The 23,209-nt window shown below is 35.5% G+C and overlaps 1 protein-coding gene across 2 annotated transcripts; it reads right to left on the bottom strand.

The window, feature by feature from the left end:
- Positions 1-483: 483 nt before the first annotated feature.
- Positions 484-8,613, bottom strand: LOC136985588 (transcription factor HES-4-A-like). Of its 2 annotated transcripts, none has more exons than XM_067282917.1 (4): positions 8,560-8,613; positions 2,831-2,932; positions 1,805-1,892; positions 484-1,191 (listed from the first exon to the last, which is right to left on the bottom strand). In XM_067282917.1, exons 2-4 carry the CDS (start codon positions 2,915-2,917, stop codon positions 797-799), a joined length of 570 nt encoding a protein of 189 aa, XP_067139018.1. In that variant the 5' UTR covers positions 2,918-2,932; positions 8,560-8,613; the 3' UTR covers positions 484-796. The 2 variants fall into 2 exon arrangements, with proteins under 2 accessions (XP_067139018.1, XP_067139010.1); XM_067282909.1 differs by lacking the exon at positions 8,560-8,613 and adding an exon at positions 3,606-3,815.
- Positions 8,614-23,209: the final 14,596 nt, after the last annotated feature.

The following is a 23,209-nucleotide window of genomic DNA, read 5'->3' as shown; positions in this document are numbered from 1 at the left end:
GACCCCACACGACTGAATACTTGAGTAAGTTCCGAATCTAGATTGACATGTAGTTTATAGGTTTACATCCAAATTTGTAGATCACAACCCATATTTCCGAGCACATAAATTGAGTTTTATTGAAAGTCGTGGGTTCGGACCCTTATACTTTCAACACTCGAGTGAGATCTGTGCCATCACTGTTTGATACTGCGTATAGATATAGTTTATATGCTATGATTTATATTCGTCGTTGGTTCGGTCCTTACCGAATAAATATTCGAGTAAGATCCGAACCCACGTCTTCGGATGAGTACATATAAATTGAGTTATGATGCTGTACTTTGAATTCAGGTTGTATTTTTAATTATAATTATATAAATTTCGTGATAATATCCTAATTATAATTAAATTAACACGATTAATTGGATTCGTGTCTTAAATAAGAACCATGGAGTGCCAATTACCATTAAAGGAAAACATAATTTAATAATTAAAAACGTTTGTTCGTACTTTTATTAATTTATATTCTAACTACAATTAAATGAAAACGATTAAAATTAAATATTTACATTTCATAATTTAGAGGCCCTCTGAGGCCCCTCCGGTTTGTATTACGGTACCCAATAAGAGCCTAAAAATATTTGCTCACATTACTGCATCGTTGTACTTTTTCTATGATTTTTATTTTACTTGAATGAGATCGTTCCTATCATCCTCATCAACCTGTGGATTAAGAATCTCCCAAGGGGTGCTTTGTGCTTGTGATTCTCCTCTGTAGACTTACACGCATGGGTTATTTACAGTTTTGGGCCTTCTACCAAGGCCGCCATACCTCATCGGATCCCAGACGATGAGGAAGTTTGGGGTCGGGGTGGCACAGGGGGCCAACGAACTCCTTGGGTCGGTTGGATAAATCCAGTGGCAGATTTATGACAGGTAAACATTGGCACTTTTCGGGCATCACTAGGGCCAACTGGCCGTTTGGTAGTCTGCTGACGATTAAAGGAACCACTTTGGGGTCGTCGCGTTTTGTCTCCACTTCCGGTTTGGCTTCTTCTTCTTCTGGACGGAGTGATGATAAGCATCCGCCCAGGTGAGTCAATAACCTGGATTTTAGTGAGGGGTCCACTTTTGGATCCTCGGAAAAGTAGCGGTCCACTTCCCTCGTGCATTCCTCAAACCCGGCTCGAAATTTCGAGGTGTAAATATCTGAAATGAAACACGTGAAATTCAGTATTTAAATACGTAAAATATTTTCGTTCTGTTGAGATTTCGTGAGGGAGGAATACATCTACAGATATTTTGAACAGAACCCGAGGGGGTCCCTTAATCTTTTACCAAATAGTATTACAGTAAGTTTTAATACGAGAGGCCCTAAGCCGAGAGTACTCGTAGAGTAAAACTCTAAGCTTGTAATTTCGTAAAGTGAGGCCCTAAGCTGTCCTTGTAAAGTAAGGCTCTAAGTTAATTCTCGGGGGATAAAATCCTAAGCTGTATTTTTGTAGAATTAAGCCATAAGTTGTGTCCTCATAAAGTGAGACCCTAGCCGAACCTCGTCAAATGAAACCCCTAAGTTGAATCTTTGTAGAATAAGGCCGTAAGCTGTGTCTTTGTAAAGCCCTAAACTGTTTCCTCATAAAGCCGCATCGCATCGTCGTAGAGTGAAGCCCTCAAAAAGTGAAGCCCTAATCCGCATCCTCGTCGAAAGGGCAAGTTTAGCTTCTTAAATCCAACAATACAATAAAAATGCGGGCCCCAAATTCCGTATTACACGCGAAAAAATCTCCCTCCACACAAGAAGAAAAAAAGAACCAGCCTTTACCTTTTTTATCTTGTCCCTGAAGGGTTTGAAGATGTCTGACAGCCATTTCCAAGATGTCCGCCTTCTCTAACTTGGAGTGTCGAGGGTTCTGGAAGATAGAAAAAAAAAATGAATATTAACACCCCCTTATCATCTCATCGGCACGTTTTAAGCCTTTCTGTGATTAAAGGTGATGATAGGTAACGCCCTTGCCCTGCAGAGATTTACGACAGCTTCGGCCCTTGATATCTGATAAGTCGGAGGGGCACGTCGCGTGAGACAAATTTTATTATTGGTGTTAATCATCCGGTCGGAAGCTTTCAACCCTTACTCTTTAGAGAAAACCCACTAATTACTGAAAAATCACGTGCCTGATAAACTCATCTGGCGTTAGGGTTTGGGCTTAATCGACATCTTTGGGTTAATTTTGTTTAATCTTGATTGCAAATTAACTGCTTTTTTAATAATAATTATTATTTTTTCTTTTTTAATCGTGACGTCACTCTCGAGGACCGTTAATTTTGAAAATCTCGACTACGTCATACTCGACAGATTGTGACGGTTAAAACGGATGATTTTTCGTTGTGCTTTTTAATTTAAAAAAACAAGGAATATTTGTACTGTTACGTTATAAAAGTTTTTAAATCAGTTACATTTATCTGTTACGTCATTAAAGTCTTAAAAAACATTTTCATTCTTGTGTCATTGAATTTTTTGAAAGGGAATATTTATATTGTTACGTCATTTAAAAAGTGTTCAATTGATTATTCTCATTGTTACGTCATTTAAAAAGTTTAAAACAACGGAATGTTTTCATTGTTACGTCATTTAAAAAGTTTAAAACAACGGAATGTTTTCATTGTTACGTCATTTGAAAGTTCTAAAAACAGGAATATTTTTATTGTTACGTCATAAAAAATACATCGTGACGTTAAAGTTTCGATTGTTTTGCGTGTTATGTCATAAAAAAGTGGTTAAACTATCAAAACATGTTCATAAAACGTGTTTCGTGTCTGTTTACCAATAAAAAAGGGGGGCGATACTGACCTGTGTTTCTTGTTTGACCGTATCCAAGATAAGTGACTTCAATTCGCACAAGCTTTTATTTATTCTCGCCCTTCTCTTCTTCTCCATCAAGGGTTTCGATGCCTGAAAAATACAAAAATCCACCATTTTGACAAAAGTACAAAGAAGGACCCTTAAACGGGCCTTAACCCTTTAATGAGATTTTCACACAGTTAAGCCCATTTCACACCAGATCGATCAAGTGACGCCCGACACCGTTACTCAGATAAACACTCCCGTCAATGGAAGTAAATGACTGATGGACAGGATCTCCCTCCACCATTCCACTTATCCATCATGCGCTCTCTTTCACGCCCATCATTTACTCCAACACTGCCCATAATTAAGGGCATTTGACGGTGGATTTGTGCCAATATCACACTGGAAACCATCGAAATTGAATTTGCACCGCGTGTTTTTGGCTACTCTACCCGATTTCGAGGAAGAATCGCGCGAGCATTATGGCAAAAATATGCCCGAATTTCCAATTTTTGGAGGTCCAGTGCGGTGTAAGAGTGGCATCATTTGAGAAATTCCGCCAAAAATTCCAATTTTAGAGATCGAGGGGTGAGAAATTCAGCTGTTACGCTTCGAAATCGTAGTTAATTGCTGAAGATCGAAGCGTTGTAAAACCACCGAAGTGGGTTTTTTGTGGAATTTAAGGGGTGCAGTGTATAGTTTGACGCCTTGAAACAGGGAAACAAACACTACAACTACAAAAAGAAGGAGGAAATAAAGAAAATAAACAAGACCTCACCCTTCTGTTTTCACTGGGCCTTATACCTAGTCCCAACGGTTTTTCGGCTGGCAACGTCATCCTGTCCAAACACTTGACTGCTCTAACGATAAGTGTATAGCCGTCAGGTGAAATAGCTAAGTTAACAATCGCTTCCTCTCTCTACCAATCGCCGTCATCCTCCCCTTCTTCCGCTCTGTCTTTGATTGGTCTAAACCGCTGGTTCCCGCTCTCTTTTTGTCTCCGCTTCGCACGTGTTCCTCGTGAAACGGTTGCAACACGCGCTCTTCCACATAAACGTAACAGGTGTCCCCTCACGCGCCATTAATCAACCCCTTGCAAGAATCGTATTTTTTTTTTTTTTAAATATTTAAATCGAGCGACACGTGTGTTGTGTGTCTTTTCAATCTCTGGTGTTTTCTCACGTTCTTTTATGTCACGTGATTAGCCGTGATTCGTACGTGTAACACGTGTAGTGTGAGGTAGGAGACGAGGTTTGAACGGTCACGCGACTTCGTAATGAAATTCTGCGTGACGTAAAAGGATACGTGATCGGCATTAGCTTAGCCTAGAAATTAGGGGACAACACAAGTGTACCGACGCGTGACTCAGACTATAATCGTCTTATTTTGGCCTCAGTCACGCGTTAGTTTTGTCTTTCGGCTAACGTTTTTTTAGTATAGAACTCCACAATCTTCACCCTGTTAAACTTTCTACAGGTGTTATACAGTATTATTATCGTCCGTAATCATGCAATCTTTGAGCATGTTCGGTAGTTTCGACTGGTGTTTCGGGTGTGTGTGCGTGTGTGATAACGATTCAAACGTTGGATAATTATACCTGGATATTTTAACCTGAAATTAGAATTTAATGTGCAATGTAGTCACCTGATCACAATTTAATTTAAAACTTTCAATTAAGATTTAATTTAACACTTAGTCGCGAGATCATTCTCCTAAAAGTATATAAATCTTAATGTTTGCATGATCACCCCTAGAAGTATCTAAACCTTAACGTATCTAAACCTTAACGTATATTCACGTGATTACCCATAAAGATACGAAACCTTAAATCAAGACCGAACGTGCCTTTTAATCATGCGATCGTTCCCTAAAAGTATAAAACCTTAAATAAAGTTTCAACACGCAACTTAGATTCACACGATCACCCTTCAAAAACACTGTATTTTTAAACTTTAAGTTCGAATTCAATGTGTAATTTAGTCACTTAATGTTGCTGGTCACCTGACCAGTACACATTCCATTCATTTAATGTAACGTCACGCGCCTACGCGCCGACACACGACCGAGTTTTGTCACGTGTTGCATCACGCGCGTGCACCCCACGCTTTGAACCGATCACACTTAAAGTAACTCGAACGGGATCACGTGAATTACTATCACGCACGAACACGTCCACGTCGCGTGTACTCACGACACGCTCACGAAATGCGCATTTCGACGAGCGAAAAACGTTAAACCGGGGTAGGGGAAAACGAAAAACTAATCACGCGATCTCGAGTCGCTCGAGCGTGTAACATTTTAAACAGTGTTTGTTAGCTTATTTATGTGTTTATCTCCGACCCCGCTGCAGCAATCGAAGAGGTTGAAGCAACAAAGAACGAGTGGATGCAAAGTAAACACAGCAAAACACTATCCCGGATCTGGTTTTTTTTTATTCTTGTATCCAGCACAATATCACGTGGCAGGGTGAGCCAAATATAGTAAGAGCGGGGACGATGAATAGGGTTCATTGTGGGCCCCTGGCATAGAGGTGTAAGGTGCACAAGAAGCGCACTTAATCCTTCCTGGGTCTGAAAGGGGTGGAATTCTCCACGCGGTGGATAGTGAAAGGGAGCTGCGTGCGTGCAAATACCGACAACACCAGCTTTCACAATCGTTCCTGTGTGCTGCAGATGTCGGATTTCGTGTTCCATTGACTGGCCTGACCGAGGCCTGTCCGAATTACTTTCTCTTTGTTTGCCCAACTAAAACGTGTGCGAAATCGTCACGTGACGACACGTTTATTTCTCGTCTCGAGGCCTTTTTTTGCGCCTTTATTCTTTTCACGTAGCACACAATACCTAGCAGCTTCACAGTTTTAAGGGTCTCGGACACGTGTAAACGTACGCTTGCCAACACTAGATCTGACTCTACGCGTGATAAAGGGCCTAAGTTGTAAAACTGAGAAGAGGCCTGGCGAATTTTAGGCCCCTCTCGTATCTTGAAACTGCCAGTGGGATGTAGATTCAAGCGTTGTAATGATTGAAATGTACGACGTGACATCTCGGTGTACCATACCGGCAACGATTAAAAATGCGCCATAAAGTACCATAAATGAGCATAAATTGTCGTTAAAGATATAAAATGCTAATTATTTTACCTCTCTTTTATTAAATAGTAGTTACTTCACCTCCTTCTTGCCATATGTTCTTTTATGCCTTTCATAGCCTCATTATACCTTTCATTTTTATAAAACGGCCTCTTTATATGCTCTTTACGCCCGACATCATCGGGCATAAGGGGCATTACCCATATTTTATAAAACTCCTTTCGATGCCCTCACACTTCCTCCACTACTCTTCATTCCACTCTCCATTTTCCTGAAAGCGGCAATTGTTCGTCAGGAGTTTTTTTTTCTGGATTTTTCACTTTCTCTTTCACTATTCTACTCCTGGATCCACTTTCTTCAGCAGAGAAAGCTCCTTGCAGCAGCAGCAACAGAAGAAGAAGAAAGAAAAAAAATAACAAGAATCTCTTTAATCATCCATCCTCGGTCGGGCGACGACAGAACATTCTATTCATGCAGCGCTTTTTTTTTTATTTCTAGTGGGTCCTGCCCACAGATCAAAGAGGGGGGCAAGTAATTGATGGATGCGGCGAATTCCTTTAAATGTCGGAACCGGTCACGTGACGCCATCTGAAAGCCGTACTTAAACATTCCCCAGATGATCCGCGTGACGTTTGGCGGACTTAAACGTAACGTAGATGTTTAAGTGGTTCATTTTTAAGCTGGGAGTGGCGCAATTACGGTGGCAAAAATCGCCTCTCGCATTTCTAAGCGTGCCCAACAACTTTCCGAAGCCGCGCGCTAAGAATGTCGCGCGGGTTCGGGGGGGGCAGAGCCAGGAGACCACGTGACCCGCAAGTATGCCGGACGCATTGTCGATTTTTACCTAACCACCTGAAGCAATTAGGTCGCAGGGCTATCACGTGACTCGGTATCCAGCGGCGAGAAGGGCAGAAAAGGGAAGTAGTAAACAAGCATGTCCCCGCTCGGAAGGAGAAGAACCACAAAGAAAGTAAGGGGAAAGGGGGCAGGGGAGAGGAAAAATATAAAAAAAAGTTGTGTCGTCCTTTCAAGCGTTTGTGGGGTACAGCACGTGTCCAGACTTCTTTGAACTGTGCGGCCTATGCTAAGGCACGCGGTGCCGATGTAATGGGACACCCCCTGTTTTTTTTTATTTTTTTATTTTTTTTTCAGATCCGTTAGTACTTCTGCCTTTGTCAAGTGAGCAACAGGTCGTGAGAATGTTTCTGCAGCTGTCATGCAACACGAAAAAATCTCTGGTACATCTGCAACTGGGTATGAGTCACGTAAAACACCTTTGCCAAATCTCTGCCTTTTTCCTATTGTCGAGCCACAATACTAACAGCGAGGATACAAGGAGGAAAACGGTCTTGCGATAATAATAATAAAAAAAGGGAGCTTAAATCGAGGTGTCGGAAAGTACGTCACGTGACAGTTTGTATTTGCGCGTCATTTTTCACGCGCCGGATTCCTGTGTCTTGTGTGACGACAGTAATGAGGAGCGAAGGAATTCACGTGACTCTAACCAAAATGGATTGTTTAAATTAAGAAATTTACACATTTGATTCATTCTTGGTGATCCAGGATTAATTCCTACGAGTTGAAGATCCCTAAGATTTAATGGCAGATGCCAGTTTTGCCATTCTTTTGGTCTTTGAATTATTGAGCTGTAGTTGAATGCACGTGGAATACCCAAATTATAGGCCTATTGTTTTTTAATGTTGTTTTATACCCATTTTTGATTGTTTTTATGCTTTAATATACCCTGCTTTTTCTATGTTTTATGCTGTTTGCATTCATTTTACGTGTTTTGTATGCTGTAGTACGCCTAATTTTTGCTGTTTTGTATGCTGTGACGCACCCAATTTTCATGTTTTTGTACTGTGTTAAACTTGATTTATGTTGTTTTTTGCTGTAATATGCCCAATTTTTGCTGATTTTATGCTGTGATACAACTCAAGCTTTACCGGTTTTTATGCTCTAATATAATCAAATTTCACAGTTTTTATGCTACAGCATGGCCAATTTTTGCTGCTCTTTATGTTTTTGTATGCTGCAATATGCTCAACTTTACCTGCTTCCATGCTTCTTAAATAACAATCGGCAACAGAAAAGCAGCGAAGAGGACCATCTGGATGACTTTTCGGTGGAATTAAGCTTGAGGCTAGTATCATTCCAATGCGGAAGTAAAAAAACCCCTCAATTATCATTATCTGCATTCTCTTCAGGCAACCTCCAAGTTTTTCTAGAAAGAAAATTTCGTTTAATCCGGGTTTAAAACACTGCACAATGAAGGCTCCAATCGATCACTTCACAAAAATGATCCACCCACTCGCTCACGTGGTACAGTTCTGCGACTTGTCACGCACCACCAGATCCTCCCATTAGAAACTGGTACTTTGAAGAGGGGAGAAAGAGCGCCGGACGTCAAAGGCAATGCGTGATGATCGACACAATGTGATTTTCGATGCTTCTTTCGTCTTGCGTGACGCGTGACGCGTCACGACGAACGTGCTACTACGCTCGCACTGGACAGAAATGGCACGCGCGTCACGTGACGTGGTTGCGAAAAGGTAGAGCGAAGTAAGAGGCCGAGTAACATCCATCACTGCCACATGTCGGCCCACAAATTACAGGAGAAACTCGAGCGTCATTGTCTAATTACCTAGTAATGGAGCTTGTCTTGACTTAATGCTCTTTCCGTCGCGGTAGGTAATACAGTCTTCAAATCGTAATCGACCCCACGTTTACGTCGCCTCTCGTCACGTGACACTTCCCCATAAATCGCGTCGGTCACACGTGACTCGGTCGAAAGTCTTTAAGCATGGTCACGTGAGGCGGCACCCAACCACCGTTTCTCTCGCCCACGGGAGATCAAACAGCTGATTAACTTCTGTGAACCCCCCTATCGCGTGGTGTCCTAACAATAAAAAGAAGGTGCATCACATGACATATTTCGCGCAATAGAACAAGAAATCTGTCGTGGCACGCGATTTATGATCCCAAGATTGGGTGTCCGAGAGGCTCGGGAAATGGGTTTGAAGGAATGTTGCTTGTAGTTTAACAAATGCTAGATATTCTCGATCGCCCCCTCGGGGTCGACACGCAGGTAGGTAAGGTGGTAGAGGAACGAAAAATGGTGATTTTCCCACGCTGTTCCTTGTCACGTGATGCTCCATTAACGTTTTCTTTCAATGGGCACAACACGAAAAATCTCAGGATGCATGCTCTTGAATAGATTCGTGGAATCAGCCTGAGCAGAAATAATCCAATTTTAAGAAATCTAATGCATTAAATCACGATCACTCGATCTCCGTAAATTTCATTCCTTGTGACGTAACAATTCTCTTTAAAGGCTCAGAGATCACGTGCGTGAAATTCACGCGTAGAAAAACAATGGAAAAAGAATCCCAGTGTTTGCCATTTGTCCTTTAGAGCCAATCATTGCTTGATGTTTTGATGTCTCACTCGCGATCACGGTGGTCTATTGTATCGATTTTTTATCGATCAGAATCGCCCGATCGTTTCTTTAATTTATTCTGACGTCTCATTTAAGTTTCGCTCCCATTGTGAGGAAAAAGTAAAAATAAATAAAATTTGGCCCGCAGTCAAACCGGCCAACGCCTAAAATTTCGACAGGGGGCGTGCCCATCTATGATAAATTGTCACAGGTTAAAGAATGTTATATAATGTTTTTTCAAGATCAGGAAACATGATTGATTGCTTCGTTCGATCCAGTTTTATCTCGTGTCAATGATATTTAAAAAAAAATTAACACACACGAAGCAATAATTATTTAAAGAACAAAAAAAAAAATTCAATACTTTGAAATCAGAGCCATCTATGGAAAAAATTCTGAACATCTGGCAGCTCTGAGTATAAATTTGTAACTAAAGCCGCTGCCAGTCTATCACGCTCATATAATTATTTATAAATTATACTCTTTATTTTTAATAAATATTAAAACAAAATTAAAGTTAAAAATATTTTATGACATCATCCTTTTAATTTCAATCAAATTGCAATACTATAAATATACAGTACTGTACCTAAAAAATTACGTCAAACAATACGACAAGCTGGCAGCTCTTTAATTACAATTTCGAACTGAACGTTGTCAGGTGTTTAAAATTTTATTGAATAAATGCTTCTAATTTTGAAAATTAGCGTTAAAAATATGAAAGAATATCGAACAATATATTATAAAATTCCCATATCCCACGGCTATACGGATATTACAGTGGAACGCCGATTAACCAAATGTACAATTATCCGAACCACCACTTTCCTTCTTTCTCTCGCTCACAGACGTCACACTGCAATTCTCTTACCTCATGGGACTGCATGATCAGTGACGCCTATTTGCTGTGACATCCAAATAATCAGTAGTACTGTACTGTACGTGATAGCACATTGATGAATAAATAAATATAGTACGTGCACAATACTGTGCCGCTACACTGTAATTTCATTCTTTACATGTTAATTCATTTATCCGAATTCTCGATTATCCTAATCATCTGCAGAACAAATCGATTAGGATAACCGGAGTTCTGTACTTAAAAACATTGTTCAAAATGGCTTCTAAATCTAATTAAAAGTAATTTGCTTCATATTTCATTTAATTCATATCCTACATTTTCTTTCGTTTAAATTATTTAAGAACTCTTAAGTATAAAATTACTGTTACATGAAAAATTAAAGTATCATAAAGACAGGTTTACATGATTAATTTTCTATTTGCTTCCACTAATAAAGTTTTTTTCTAACCGCAATTTGCTTAACTACATGAATTTAAAATATTGATTGATCGATTTAATCATATCTACAAAATATAATTATACGAAATCTTTATTTTATAAACTCTAATTTATTTTTAAAACCAAAAACACATCCTTTTTATTAAGTTAATTGTACAAAAGAATGGAATTAAAATGGCTTCTAAGAACGTGATAAATTTTCTATAATTAAAACTAGCAACAGATGGCGCTGTAATCATATTTCATTCAGCGCCACCAATTATCTATTTTTTTTTTTTTTTTAATCAAAACGATTGAAACAGATGAACAAATTCGGTGGCGCTGTACGAAGTACGACCTTAGCGCCATCTGTTGCCAGAAATTCGAGGCTCGCTTGTAAACTTATTTCTTACCAAATTGTCATTACATATTATAAAATTAAAAATAAATTAAATTGTTTATTTTTAAAACGTATTAATATAGCACAATGTTTAATATATTTATGTAAATACCTTAATAATTATTATATTAATTAATTTAATTAACAAATAAATATATTTATATTAAATTTGATTAAATTTTTAATTGGAATTGCTTAACTTTTTAAAAAATATAATTAAGTTAATTATCACTTAAAATTTTATTTTATTTTTCGCTCCATGGGCATTTGAAAGGCCCTTTCAATCGTGGGTTTAGTCAGGCCCATAATTGGAGTGGCCTTGTGATGAAGGACCAGGCCCAACAGGCCACCCAATAAAAATGTCTGAAATGCAAGAAATAATTGCAAAATATTGATAATAAGTGTAATATATAAGATATTAATTCATGAATTTTCTTTTCTCTCCAGGAAACGAACTTGGTAAGAATTACAAATTAACTTAAGGAACTGGTGTTAAATGTAAAATAAGTTGTAATTTGAAAATTTATATTAAAAAATGTAAATAACACTTAAAATACTTTATATTATTATTACAATTTTTAATATTTTTACAATTAATAAAGTTTATCCTCATTCACATCTCTCCACCAACCTTCTCTCTGTTGTATCATATAAAATTAAGATTATCTTCTTACTGTGTGGCTAATTTTTTACATCTTCTTCTCTCTAATTTTCATACACAATAATTTATGCCCATCTTCAATTGAATCTAACTCATCTTATCCTTTATAAGATTTCAATTATCACTTTGGAGGTTCATTCTCTTCCATATATGAGTATGCCAGGAGAGCCTCTTATTTATTTTTCATCGTTCTTCTTTATTACAAGGTTTCATTAAATACATTAGTCATTTTATATTCAACTCTTTCTGGCCATACCCCCGGTTAATACACCCAGATAACTAATTTCGTAAGCTGTCCACACGACTCTGCCTATATTACCACACCCTTATCTTACTGTTTTATAAATAATACATTAAAGTCGGTGCAATCAAACTGTTCTATATTCGATAATCATCTGTAGCTTTGAAAAAATTCTGTAAATTTTATTGTTTTTTTAGTATTGAAAAATCGTTTTTGCTGTGTTGTAAACAATGCTTACACACTCAGAAAGTTTGACTTGCTGCAATTTCTTCTTTTTTCATTAGTTATATTATATGTAACAAAGAAAAGATTCGAAAAAACAAAAATCAGAAAGGTTTTTTAAGTTAAATGCGCCATTTTCTAGGACAACTTTGACTTTCAAATGACCTTGAATTGTCGCGTGCCATCGCATGACATAACAAGCGATTAATTTTGTATTCTGCAACCATTTTAATTCTGTTTTTATAAACAGAATTTAAATGATCAAGCCTCTTTGAAATAAGGAAATGACATTAAAAAATCAATTATGGAGATGATGGACGCCATAACGCTCGACACGCGCACTCAAGGTCATATAAAAATTTGAGGTAAAGGTTGGCTGGGCCATTAATTAATAAAATTTCAATTCTTTAGTTGAAAATTATGTTTTTTTAAACTCTTTCTGCCCTATAAGAAACTCAGACAACCTAGGCCCATTATGAGTTTGGGCAGGACCAGAATGAAGTCCACCAGCAGCCAAGTGCATAAAACCATTGAACATTGCTAGTTGGTCGTGGGTTCGTACCTCGCAAACAGGCTAGCCACGTAGAGTTTTCCTGATTTTCCATAAAAGTCATCACCACTCGGCAGATCGTTCATGTGTCTTGCTGCCGTAAACAAAAATATCCAAAATGTAGGTGGCTTGATAGTGAGAAATGGAATCCGACAGATCACTCCTATCGAAAAAGTCGCTCGGATTCGATTCCAAATCCTCAGAGTGGTAAACTGACTTCTTAACACTTAAATGCTATGAAACCATTTTACCAAGAGGGAGATGGTAGAGACAGTTATGACCTCACCCTAGCCTATTCCACTAAGGAACCCGAAATCCAACCCATGGCAAGCAATTCTTCAGAAATTTCTCAAGGGTGGTTTGTCCCAGATACGTCGGGTCCTATCCTTCAACGCCAAGCAACCCCATTATGCTCTGGTTGAACCCATGATTGGTATGGAATCTTGAATAATTCAAGATTCATCTGTTAAGATCTCATAAAGATCTCTTGTGGTCACTTTTATACCCGGGTGTAGTCAATTAGTCGAATCCCAATTTGGATTCTATATACAGTGAAATGTAGGCATAACGAGTTGAAGAGGATTATCGAAATATTTTTCTTACATTGAAATACAGTGAAAAATACAGTTCTTTGATCGAAGTTTTTCGATAAAATCCAGCACTGTGACGCAGCATTCCAGTAGGTCGAAAGCACAACACGTCACAGAAAGATGTGCCTGACGTTTTTTTTTTTTGCACGTTTTCTAATATTTTATTATTCTCTTCCAAGTAATACTGCTTTCGTTTTTTTGTTTTTCACCATTTTTTTCTTGTGAAAGAAATAAACCGTAGAGCAATAACTAAATTAAAATTAGTGTTGCCAGTTGAGCTAGACAATAAAATTAGTGTTGCCAGTTGAGCTAGACAATAAAATTACTGTTGCCAGTTGAGCTAGACAATAGAATAAGTGTTGCCAGATTATCTGACATCGTTTACTAATAATGAATGATTTATGCATTTATAGATTTCGGGTTAATGTTACCTATAGTAGCGAACTCGGCAACAGGGAAATTTTAGAGGGCGACGGGGAAATTCTAGACTGCGATGCAGAAATTTTTTCCCCCTACATTCAAGATGGCGACGGGGAATTTGTCGAAATTTCGTTATCAATTAATGAAATCCGTAGAGGGCGCTTCGATCCGTAGAATCGCGATTGATCGGAAGTATGCAAATTTTTCCCCCGAGAGTGGAGTAGGCGTGTTGTCGTGCAAAAAGATTTTCTTGAGTTTTTGTTACTTTTGGAATTTTTCTATTACAAGGTAATTAATAATAATTTTAATTTACATTGTGAATTTAAGCGCTTGGAATAAATTTATTGACAAATTTGCTAAGCGTATTCTGCAATTTTTGGAATAGATATTTCACAAGTTTGTCATGTCGAGTTGCGATTTGGAGTCGGACGAATTTTGGAAAGAGTGTACTGGGCGACGTTTTTATCAGTTAATAGAAGCAGTCTTCCGAATTAGGATTACACAGAAGAATTGATGGCGGACCGAAATTTGCCGTAAAACTGGGCCTTCAACACACCGAGGAACTTTGCCAGAAATGTGGCCAAACATGCAAATCGAGTTATCGTAGTGACCGGAAATCATGCGTGATGCGTTGCCGATAATGCTGGCGGAATAGTTCGGCTCTCGAAGGAACGTTCAAAGGAAATGTGGCAATATGTCATGGGCGAATCTGTTGACATTCATACGGCACTATCTTGGTTTAGAGTGCACGACGAGTATTTCGGCAGTTTCCTCGGGTGTTTCTAAAAAGGCAGGCATACACTGATCGAATACATCCCGGTCACGGAAAAATACCTAGTTGGAAAGAACCAGAGACTATTCCGGCTGCTCCCGCGCCTAATGTCAACAAGAAAGACAAAAAAGCAAAAGAAAACACAAGACAAAGGTGAAAAAAAAGAGAGAAAAGTGTTAAAACGAAAGGGGGAAAAAAGAGCATCGTCACGTACCGGAGAGTCCAGTTTCGTCGACGGGAAACGTGGAAAAATGGGAAAAGCTCAGAAACAAAGTAAGTTATCCTATTTTTTTTAATTTGTATTTTTTAGAATTGTAAGCGTAGAACGTAGGGTAGAAATAATCTTCCCTTCGCCGTCTAAATGTAAAGTAGAAAGAAAAATTCCTTGTCGCCGCGTGTAATGTAGGGGTGGGAAAAAAAATCCCTGTCGCCGTCTAGATTGTAGGGTAGAAAAATTTCCTCGTCGCAGAGTTCGCTACCATAGGTAACATTAACCAGATTTCGTTATAATAGAACCTATTCTTTCGTAGAATTTTTATTACGTTTAACTGAAATTTTCGTTACAATGGTATTTGTTAAACTGAAACATTTTCGCATTGAGCTGAATAGGAAATTGACAGGACAAGATAAATTCGTTATACCGAGAATTTTGTTAAACGCGTTCGTTCTATCGACATTTCGCTGTATAGAGACGAGCGTTTCTGGATTATCTTGATCTCGGATCCCTCAAAATGATAGAAGTCCGATGCGCAATGCATTCATACATTTACAAGAATCATCAAATTATCAATTTCCCAAGAAGTGAAACGTTACGGGTAATATTTTACAGAAATGTGATAATAAATTTTATATAAACCCAAAAATTATTATTAAATTTAATTAAACTGCAGAATTTATACCAATAAAAAGTACAAGTAGTAATCGTTATTTTCACACAAAATGGCGCATTAAAATGGCTGTTTCTGGTAACTTTTATACTGAAAATTTAATACTACTTGCAAAATTGTTATTTTAATATTAAAGGGTAAATTTATTAACATATAGCTGTTATTATACGGATATTCCAAGATTGTGCCATACCACTCCGGAGATTTCCGCTTGTGAATATCTTCGACAACCTGAGTCAATGAGATTTCTAATATGTTTCGAATCAGTTGAGTACTTTACTCTTCACTTATCTCAGGCAATATAATTAAAATTATAAGTGACTTAAATTTAATATTAAATTTATTTTATTCGGAAGTTTCGTGTAAATAAACGTTTATATCTCAAAAACAGGTATTTGTGTAAAATATTTCTATTTTAGTCCTACAGAGGGCGACACATTCGAAGATAATTTTAAATTATTTTTTTATAAATTTTTTTAAATCAAAATTTTAATTTATCGCCAAAGAGTCTTTTATTTTTAAAAAATTATCAATTTTTTATTGCAATTAATTTATAAAATAACTTTAATGATGATGAGTTCAAACTTTGTAGATGCTGAGGATTAAATGAAAGAGATTCATTCAACCGTTTATGATAAAAACCATTTTAAATTCAATCGATGATAAGCTACACTAACAGATTATATTTTAAGAGGATTTAAATCTGTTAAATCTATTCTTTATGACGTAAATACTATTACAGCACTCACTTATATAGCGAGAATGAAAGGTTACAGATTATAAATTAATATAATGCCACATGTATTTTAACTTTCCATTATAAAATTTCATCGCATTATGCTAATTAGTATCATTATCATTTACGTCAATTAATAGCAATAGTACATTAACACATGTACAGATTTAAAATGCAGGGCCTAGTATTTTGTAGGTATGCGACCTGCTATTTGCTCAAAGACCCGCGCTTAGAGGTTCATTTAAGGCCCTGCTTTTGCTTAATATTTAACTCAGTGTTCTCTAGGAGGCCCAAAATTTCTATTTCGCACAGAAACCCGCAAAATATAGTTTTTTTTCTGCTTAATGCATGCTTTTCGAATGTTTCATTCAATACTTATTAATGTTTGAAAGGTCTCCCAAAGAAAATGTTTAAGCTGGTTTATAGGATAATCCTGTGTAATTAATACAGTGATGCTGTTATCAGTATGTAAAAAAAAAACGTCCTGAAAGTAAGCATACTGTGATTTAATGGAATAAAACGTATTTAATTATTTTATACGTGTAATGACTTTGGTTCGGATCTCAACTGTATATTTTTCAATACAGTTTATAATTTATTCATAATTTTAGCTATTTATTACACAAAATTAGATACTGCATGTATTTTAGTGTGCATATATTCTACGTATTTAAAACATATTATGTATGTATAGGCATTTTTGTATCGGGAATATTTTACTATATGTCGTAACAAGGCATGAATTTTTGCATTAAATAATTAAGAATATTTTAATAAATTACATCATTAAAAGTATTTCATAAATGCCAATCGACGTATACTTTTATCAAATATTCTAAAGAAGGATTTTATTTGGCTAACTTTTGGCTAGATATTAATTAAATATTCTAATTCATTTGAATTAAAGATAGGCGGTTACGCTGCCACCTTGTGCTAATATTAATGAGCAAATTAATTTATAAATAAATATTTTCATTAATTATAATTCATTAAGTAGTATTATAATAATAATAAAACAAAATTTATTAATTTCATTTGAAATTATACTATTAATTTAATGTTACATAAAATATATGTTGATGTATTTGTTCTAAAAAATAATAATTAATCAGATTAAATCACAGTTTGGAAAGTTTTATAGTGCTGCCATCTGTTGAAACGAAAATTAATAAAAAGTTAGTCAAATTTTTAAAAATAAAGAAGAACCCTAAAAAATTTAAATAAATTGTAATTATAATATATATATTTAAATTTTAATTTAATTCGGAAAATAAAATATTAAAAATTTTAAGCAAAAGTATTATTTATAATTGGATTAATAAATTCAATTATGATAAAAAAAAAAAAAAACTTTAGTTCTATCTGATTGATTGACAACTTGACATTTTAACTCTTGTATAATATATAATTATATATTTTTAAAATTATTTATATTAAATAAAACCTGGCATATAATTCTCATTTCAAGTATAATTATTTTACAGTTTTAATTCTGAAAATTTTCTCAAAGGCTAGATTAGGAGGAAAGAGAAGAGCGAGAACAAGAGGAAGAGCAAGAAAGAATAGAAGAATAAGAGGGAAAAAATAATTGGAATAAAGCAAAAACAAGAAGATCAAAAAGAATGAGCAAATGATCAAGAAGAAGAAGAGCAAGAAGAATAAGAAGAAGAACAAAAAGAAGAAGAATGGAGAGAATAGAAAGTGATAGAAAAACAATTAGAAGGAAAAGAACAAAAGAAGAAAAAAGATGAGAAGAAGAACAACAATTATGAGAAAAACAAGAAATAATTGAAGAAAGTACGAAAAGATGAAACTGGGGAGGAAAATAAAAACAATGAGAAAGAAAAGAAAAAGAGAAAAAAATTATAATCAAAAGAGTAAGGAAAAGATCAACAAGAAGAAAATAAAGATCAAGAAGAAGAAAAAAGTACAGAAACCCATTTTGAAAAAGGATTATCGTATAATAAAAATCACTACAACTTTAATACGTCGGCCTCATGTCTACTTGAAGATAAACACAAAGAACCAGACAGAAAAAGAGTATATCAGTTGGGAACCGAACCCACGTCTTTTTCTCATTAATCAGTCTAAAAGATAAGTAGAAGAAACTTTAAAAAACATTACATTTATCGTTTAGTTTTATTTATTAATAAGTTAGGGCCTAATAGCTAAGCTCCCGCTACGGAGGAGGCCTTAAAAACTAGTCTTCTGTGTGAAAAACTTAATGCGAAAATATTTTTATGGATTTTGAAAAGAAGTGAGGCCCTAGATTTGTGACTAGTCGGAGGCCCATTTCACCTCTTTCGGGCCCTATTGAATCATATTAATGATTATACTTTATAATAAGATAAAAATTTGTAAATTTAAATAGGCTTAAATCAAGTTTTTTTTTTAAATTGTATATTATGGTTAACAGTGGATTTAAAAAAAGAATAAAGGTTAAAAGATAAGAGATAAGATAGAAGATAAGATAAAGCCTCGTGCCACGAAGGGCCTCGCTCCATCCTCAAACAATGAATTATGTATTATTTATTACTGTTTAATCAAAAAGGTAAGGCCCTTTGTATGTCAGTGCTTAAGGCTACGAGTTTAAATCCAGATCTGGAAATGGATAAATCCTATTAAGTTAACGTTGCTTAGTAGGCCTTAAATATAGAACTTATGTGGTATAAAATATTAGGCATATTTAGGCTAATTTTTGTACGGGATCTTAATATTTAGTACCCTCGTGAGTATGTTATCTAGGCCTTCTATTATATCTATAATTAATGCTTACATCCTGCATTGGACTGTAATGCTTACGATCCAGGCATTAGACAATAAAGCTTATGATACATGGTTTATAACGTAGAAATTAGATAATAATGCTTAACATGCTAATGATCTAGGCACTACAAAGTAATGCTTAAACGTTACTGTGTAATAATATTACAATGCTTACGATCCAGGTATTGCTTATGACCAAGATATTGCTTGTGATCCAAGTATTATGATTTAGGCATTATTTGTGGTCTAAATATGCTTATGAAGTTTTGATCCAGGTAATGTTATGATCCAACTCAAAACATTACTGTATGCTTAAAATCTAGAACCGGATCATAATGCCTGAAACATAGTGCTCATGATCCAGGCATTATGCCAAATATTTGCATTATACAATGCAAACAACAGGCCGTAATGCTTAAGGCAGAAACTAGTGCAAAAGCGTTAGGATCTACAGCCGAAGCGAGAATGTTTAAGGATTACAATCCTCAGAGCCTATAAGGTACATTCTAAAGCGATCAAAGCCAAAAAATAAGGTCTAAGCCTTTTATTTCGTAGGTAAATTAAAGCAGCAAGCATCGGCACACGAATAACTGCATAGAAATTCTTGCAAAGGCCTAGAAAATAAAAATAAATAATTGAAGACACCACCCGAAAATAACCATCCGCCATCTTGGTACTTCACAGAATTAATCATGAAAAATTACGACTAAAACGGCTGACGAAGGAATGTCATCACAATAAACCCCTAATTCTTGTCTGAAAGAGGAAGAAGAATAAATGATTTCGGGATAGGGCCATATCAATTTTGTATGAATGATATACTAGATGGGCATAAGGATTCTATACACGTCCTGCAATCCTGTCAGACTTCATTCGATGACTAAGGTGACAAATGGTACACAGTCTTTAGTCTCTCTCTACCTATAGGACCTCCAAAGAGGGGTCGAGATATCAATCTATATCTTGTATCCTTAAGAATTTCGCCCCCCTCGGGATTTTAATAAGGTAAAAAAAGTAATTTACATTAACTCCATCCCCCCTTTAGCACAGGCACAGGAGTGAATTAAGGCTAATGAGTTATGGATAAACAATGGTTTAAGATATTACGACACAAATACGTTGATCAAACAAAGGATTTAGGTTAATCTTCCATCCTGGCGAAGGAATATAAATTAAGGTCAAAGTTCATTAAGATAGAAACCTATCGTTAGGACAAATTCCCGTATTAAAAATTAATATAACATAGAACCTAACTGCCCTATTTATAAGTATAAATCAGCATTTGGAAATTCAGGTGGAGCCGATATCGGTTCCACCTAAATTTCGTGTCAATGATACGGCCTCTAACACAAATCTTTCCGGTTACACGCCGTGACGTAAGTTTTCAAATATTTGAAATTTCTATTGTGACGTCGAGCTAGCGTCCAATCGGGATTTCAGCACGTTAACGAAATCGACACAATTTTAAACGCCAAGCTATTGTTGCGCTCGCGCGCGCCAGCGTTTCTTGCAGCGCCACCTATCGTTGGGGCGTGTGAAATTTGTGGCAGGGGGGTCAATTTTTGTTCAGGGGGCGCTGGCAAAGACACGGGAGGATTATTTTCGTGGATGCTGACATACAGTAATCTGTAGTGTAACGCCCATTTCCTGGCCCGGTACGGATGACATCAGCGTGTCAGTATTTAATGACCAATGTAGTAAAAGGAAAGACTGTTATTAAATGTTACCCCGAGTGATGCCTTTTGTTAAAAACTTACAAACCTCGTGTTTTAAGGTGGACATGTGCTTTCTTATGTCACGGACGCGTTTTATCCTTCACGTGAAACTAGCGTATCCCACGTTAATGGATAACGTTTACGTCACTTTTGTCCGTAGGAAATAAGCGGGAATTGTTTTTTAAATCGTTTTTTTAAATTAAAAAGTAATAGGAGTTAAATATTTTTATTTGGTGATCGAATATTTGCTGTCAAATTCGCGTGAAGTGAAAGGAACGAACAAGAGTTTGTTCGCTGCTTAAACTCTCTCGTTTTCGCTTTCTCACTCTTCTCTTTCGATCTCGATCTCTATTTCTATATCTCTCTCTCTCTATCTATCTCTATCTCTCACTACATATCTCTATTTCTAGAGATAGAGAATAGAGATATATATATATAAAGAGATAGATATAGATAGATAGAGATAGAGAGAGAAGTCTCTCTATCTAACTATCTCTTTCTCTCTCTCTCTCTCTCTCATATCTATTTCCTCTATCTATCTCTCATCTCTCTCTTTCTCGCTTTCTCTCTTTCTCTCTCTTTCTTGTTCTCGCTCTCTATCTCTCTCTATAATTGAACAATGTAATGAAATTTAATTAAATTTTACTTTATTTTTGTTAGTTTTTTTAAAAATAAATTATATTTTGAGTAATTTTTTGTAATTTTTCACGTTTTTAGGTTGTTGTTTACCAAGCCTTCATGCGTGTTTTAACGGTCTTTTCTAAGATTTACTTAAAATTTTGGGATTTTCTTGAAACGTTTTCAGAGATTTTTAGTTTTTAAAACATTTTCTTGTTTTAGGATATTTTCTAAACCTTTTGATGCATATTTTAGGGTCATTTTCTGGATTTTTGGAGGTTTTTAAAACATTTTAATAGACTTTTTTAGAAACTTTTAAAAACATTTTCGAAGGTTTTAGGGACGTTTTATAGCTTTCGTGGAGTTTTAGGATCTTCCTTAATATTTTAATAAGTTTTTAAAATGTTGGGATTTTACATTCTCCTTAAACACCTTTCTTAAATTTTATCTTTCAACGCAAGTATCCATTGATTCTAACATGTAAATGAAGGTAAACTTAGAAAATACAGCGCTTAAATAATAAAATAAATTAAAATTAAATTTTATTTTAAACTTTTATGGACTTTTTCATAAAATTTCGCCTGATTTTTTTAAAATTTTTTTGATTGTTTTATAACTAAAAATAAGCCTTAAGCACTCATCAAGTCTACATAATGCATGACTTTTTAAGCTTATAAATTAAATTTATAAGCCTTAATTTGTAAAATTTTGATAAAAAATAAGAAAGATTTATCCATTAATTTATCAATTTATAATTTATTTTTATTTTTCATAAATGATTTTAATCCTTAATTCATAGAAACTGTTGACCTTACCTAACTTCCTTGAGAAAATGTTAGAGAAAAAAGCCTTGAAAATCACTCGTTAAAATGATTAAATGGAATTAAAAATAACATTAATTTACGCTTATTTTTTATTTAAAATGTTTTAAAGTTTTATAAATATTTTTTATTTAAAAATTCAATTTAGAAAATAAAGTAAATGGCTTAATTCATTGAAAGATTTCTCAATAAGTCAATAAGTAAAGTTTAATTATGATTAACAAAGATAATAGAGTTTAAGGAACTTTTTATATTACTTTTTAACGTTAAATCGCTTTAAAATTTTGATTTGTAAGCGTTTAAATGAGCAATTTAATGATGCGGAGGGATGCAAAGTGATGCTGAGGATCAGCTTCACTTTATCCGGACGTAGATAATTAATTTAACATCGTATCAAAATTGTAGCATAAAATATATTAAAATAAGGCCTAAATTCTTAAAATTTGATAAGATTTTAAGGAATTAATACCTTAAAATCTGTTTAAAATCCATATTGAAGCGTACGAAAAAAGGCTCACTCTTATGTTAAACAATAGATTTTACTGACTTAGTTCCGTAGAATATTGATTTAAAATGTGTAAAATTAATTAAATTTCTTAAATTGACTTTATAATTCTTAAAATTTGATAAGTTTTTGAGGAATTGAAGCATTAATTTCTTTTAAAAATGCACGAACTTAGCATTATGGAAGATTAATTAAAGGCTCGCTCTTACCTTGGAAAACGTTAGAAAAATTGTATTTTCTAGGCGAAATGAATTAAAATTTACAATTTAAATACAACTTACTTAATTTAGATTCGTTTCTAACGACGATTTTTCTATATAATTATGCGAAAAAAAGTGAGGGGAAAAAATATCTTAAAAAATATGCACGATAAAGTAACTCCTCCCGTAAGAAAATATGCAGATGTAAAGGTTTCCCAGGACCGGACGGGAAAAAGGTGGGGAAGGAGGAGAAGGTTTGTGTAGTGACCGTGTGCGGGCATGTGTGCACATAGCTAATGTTGAGGAGACCACACACAAGTAACACAATCTCATCCTGCTAAGTAAACTCACGTGGTCGTGTACTTTCTCTATGCACCCACAATGGTACCTTTGCTTCCACAATGTTCGACATTATTTACCTCCTGGGCCTTTGTAAGTCGTAAATATCATCGTTAAAGCAACTGAAATGAAT

Source organism: Centruroides vittatus, unplaced genomic scaffold (genome assembly GCF_030686945.1).
Source record: "Centruroides vittatus isolate TY-2023 unplaced genomic scaffold, ASM3068694v2 contig_1213, whole genome shotgun sequence".
In the NCBI taxonomy this organism is placed as follows: domain Eukaryota; kingdom Metazoa; phylum Arthropoda; class Arachnida; order Scorpiones; family Buthidae; genus Centruroides; species Centruroides vittatus.
The sequence above is the reverse complement of the archived record's forward strand: the minus strand, read 5'-3'. Positions and strand labels throughout refer to the sequence as shown.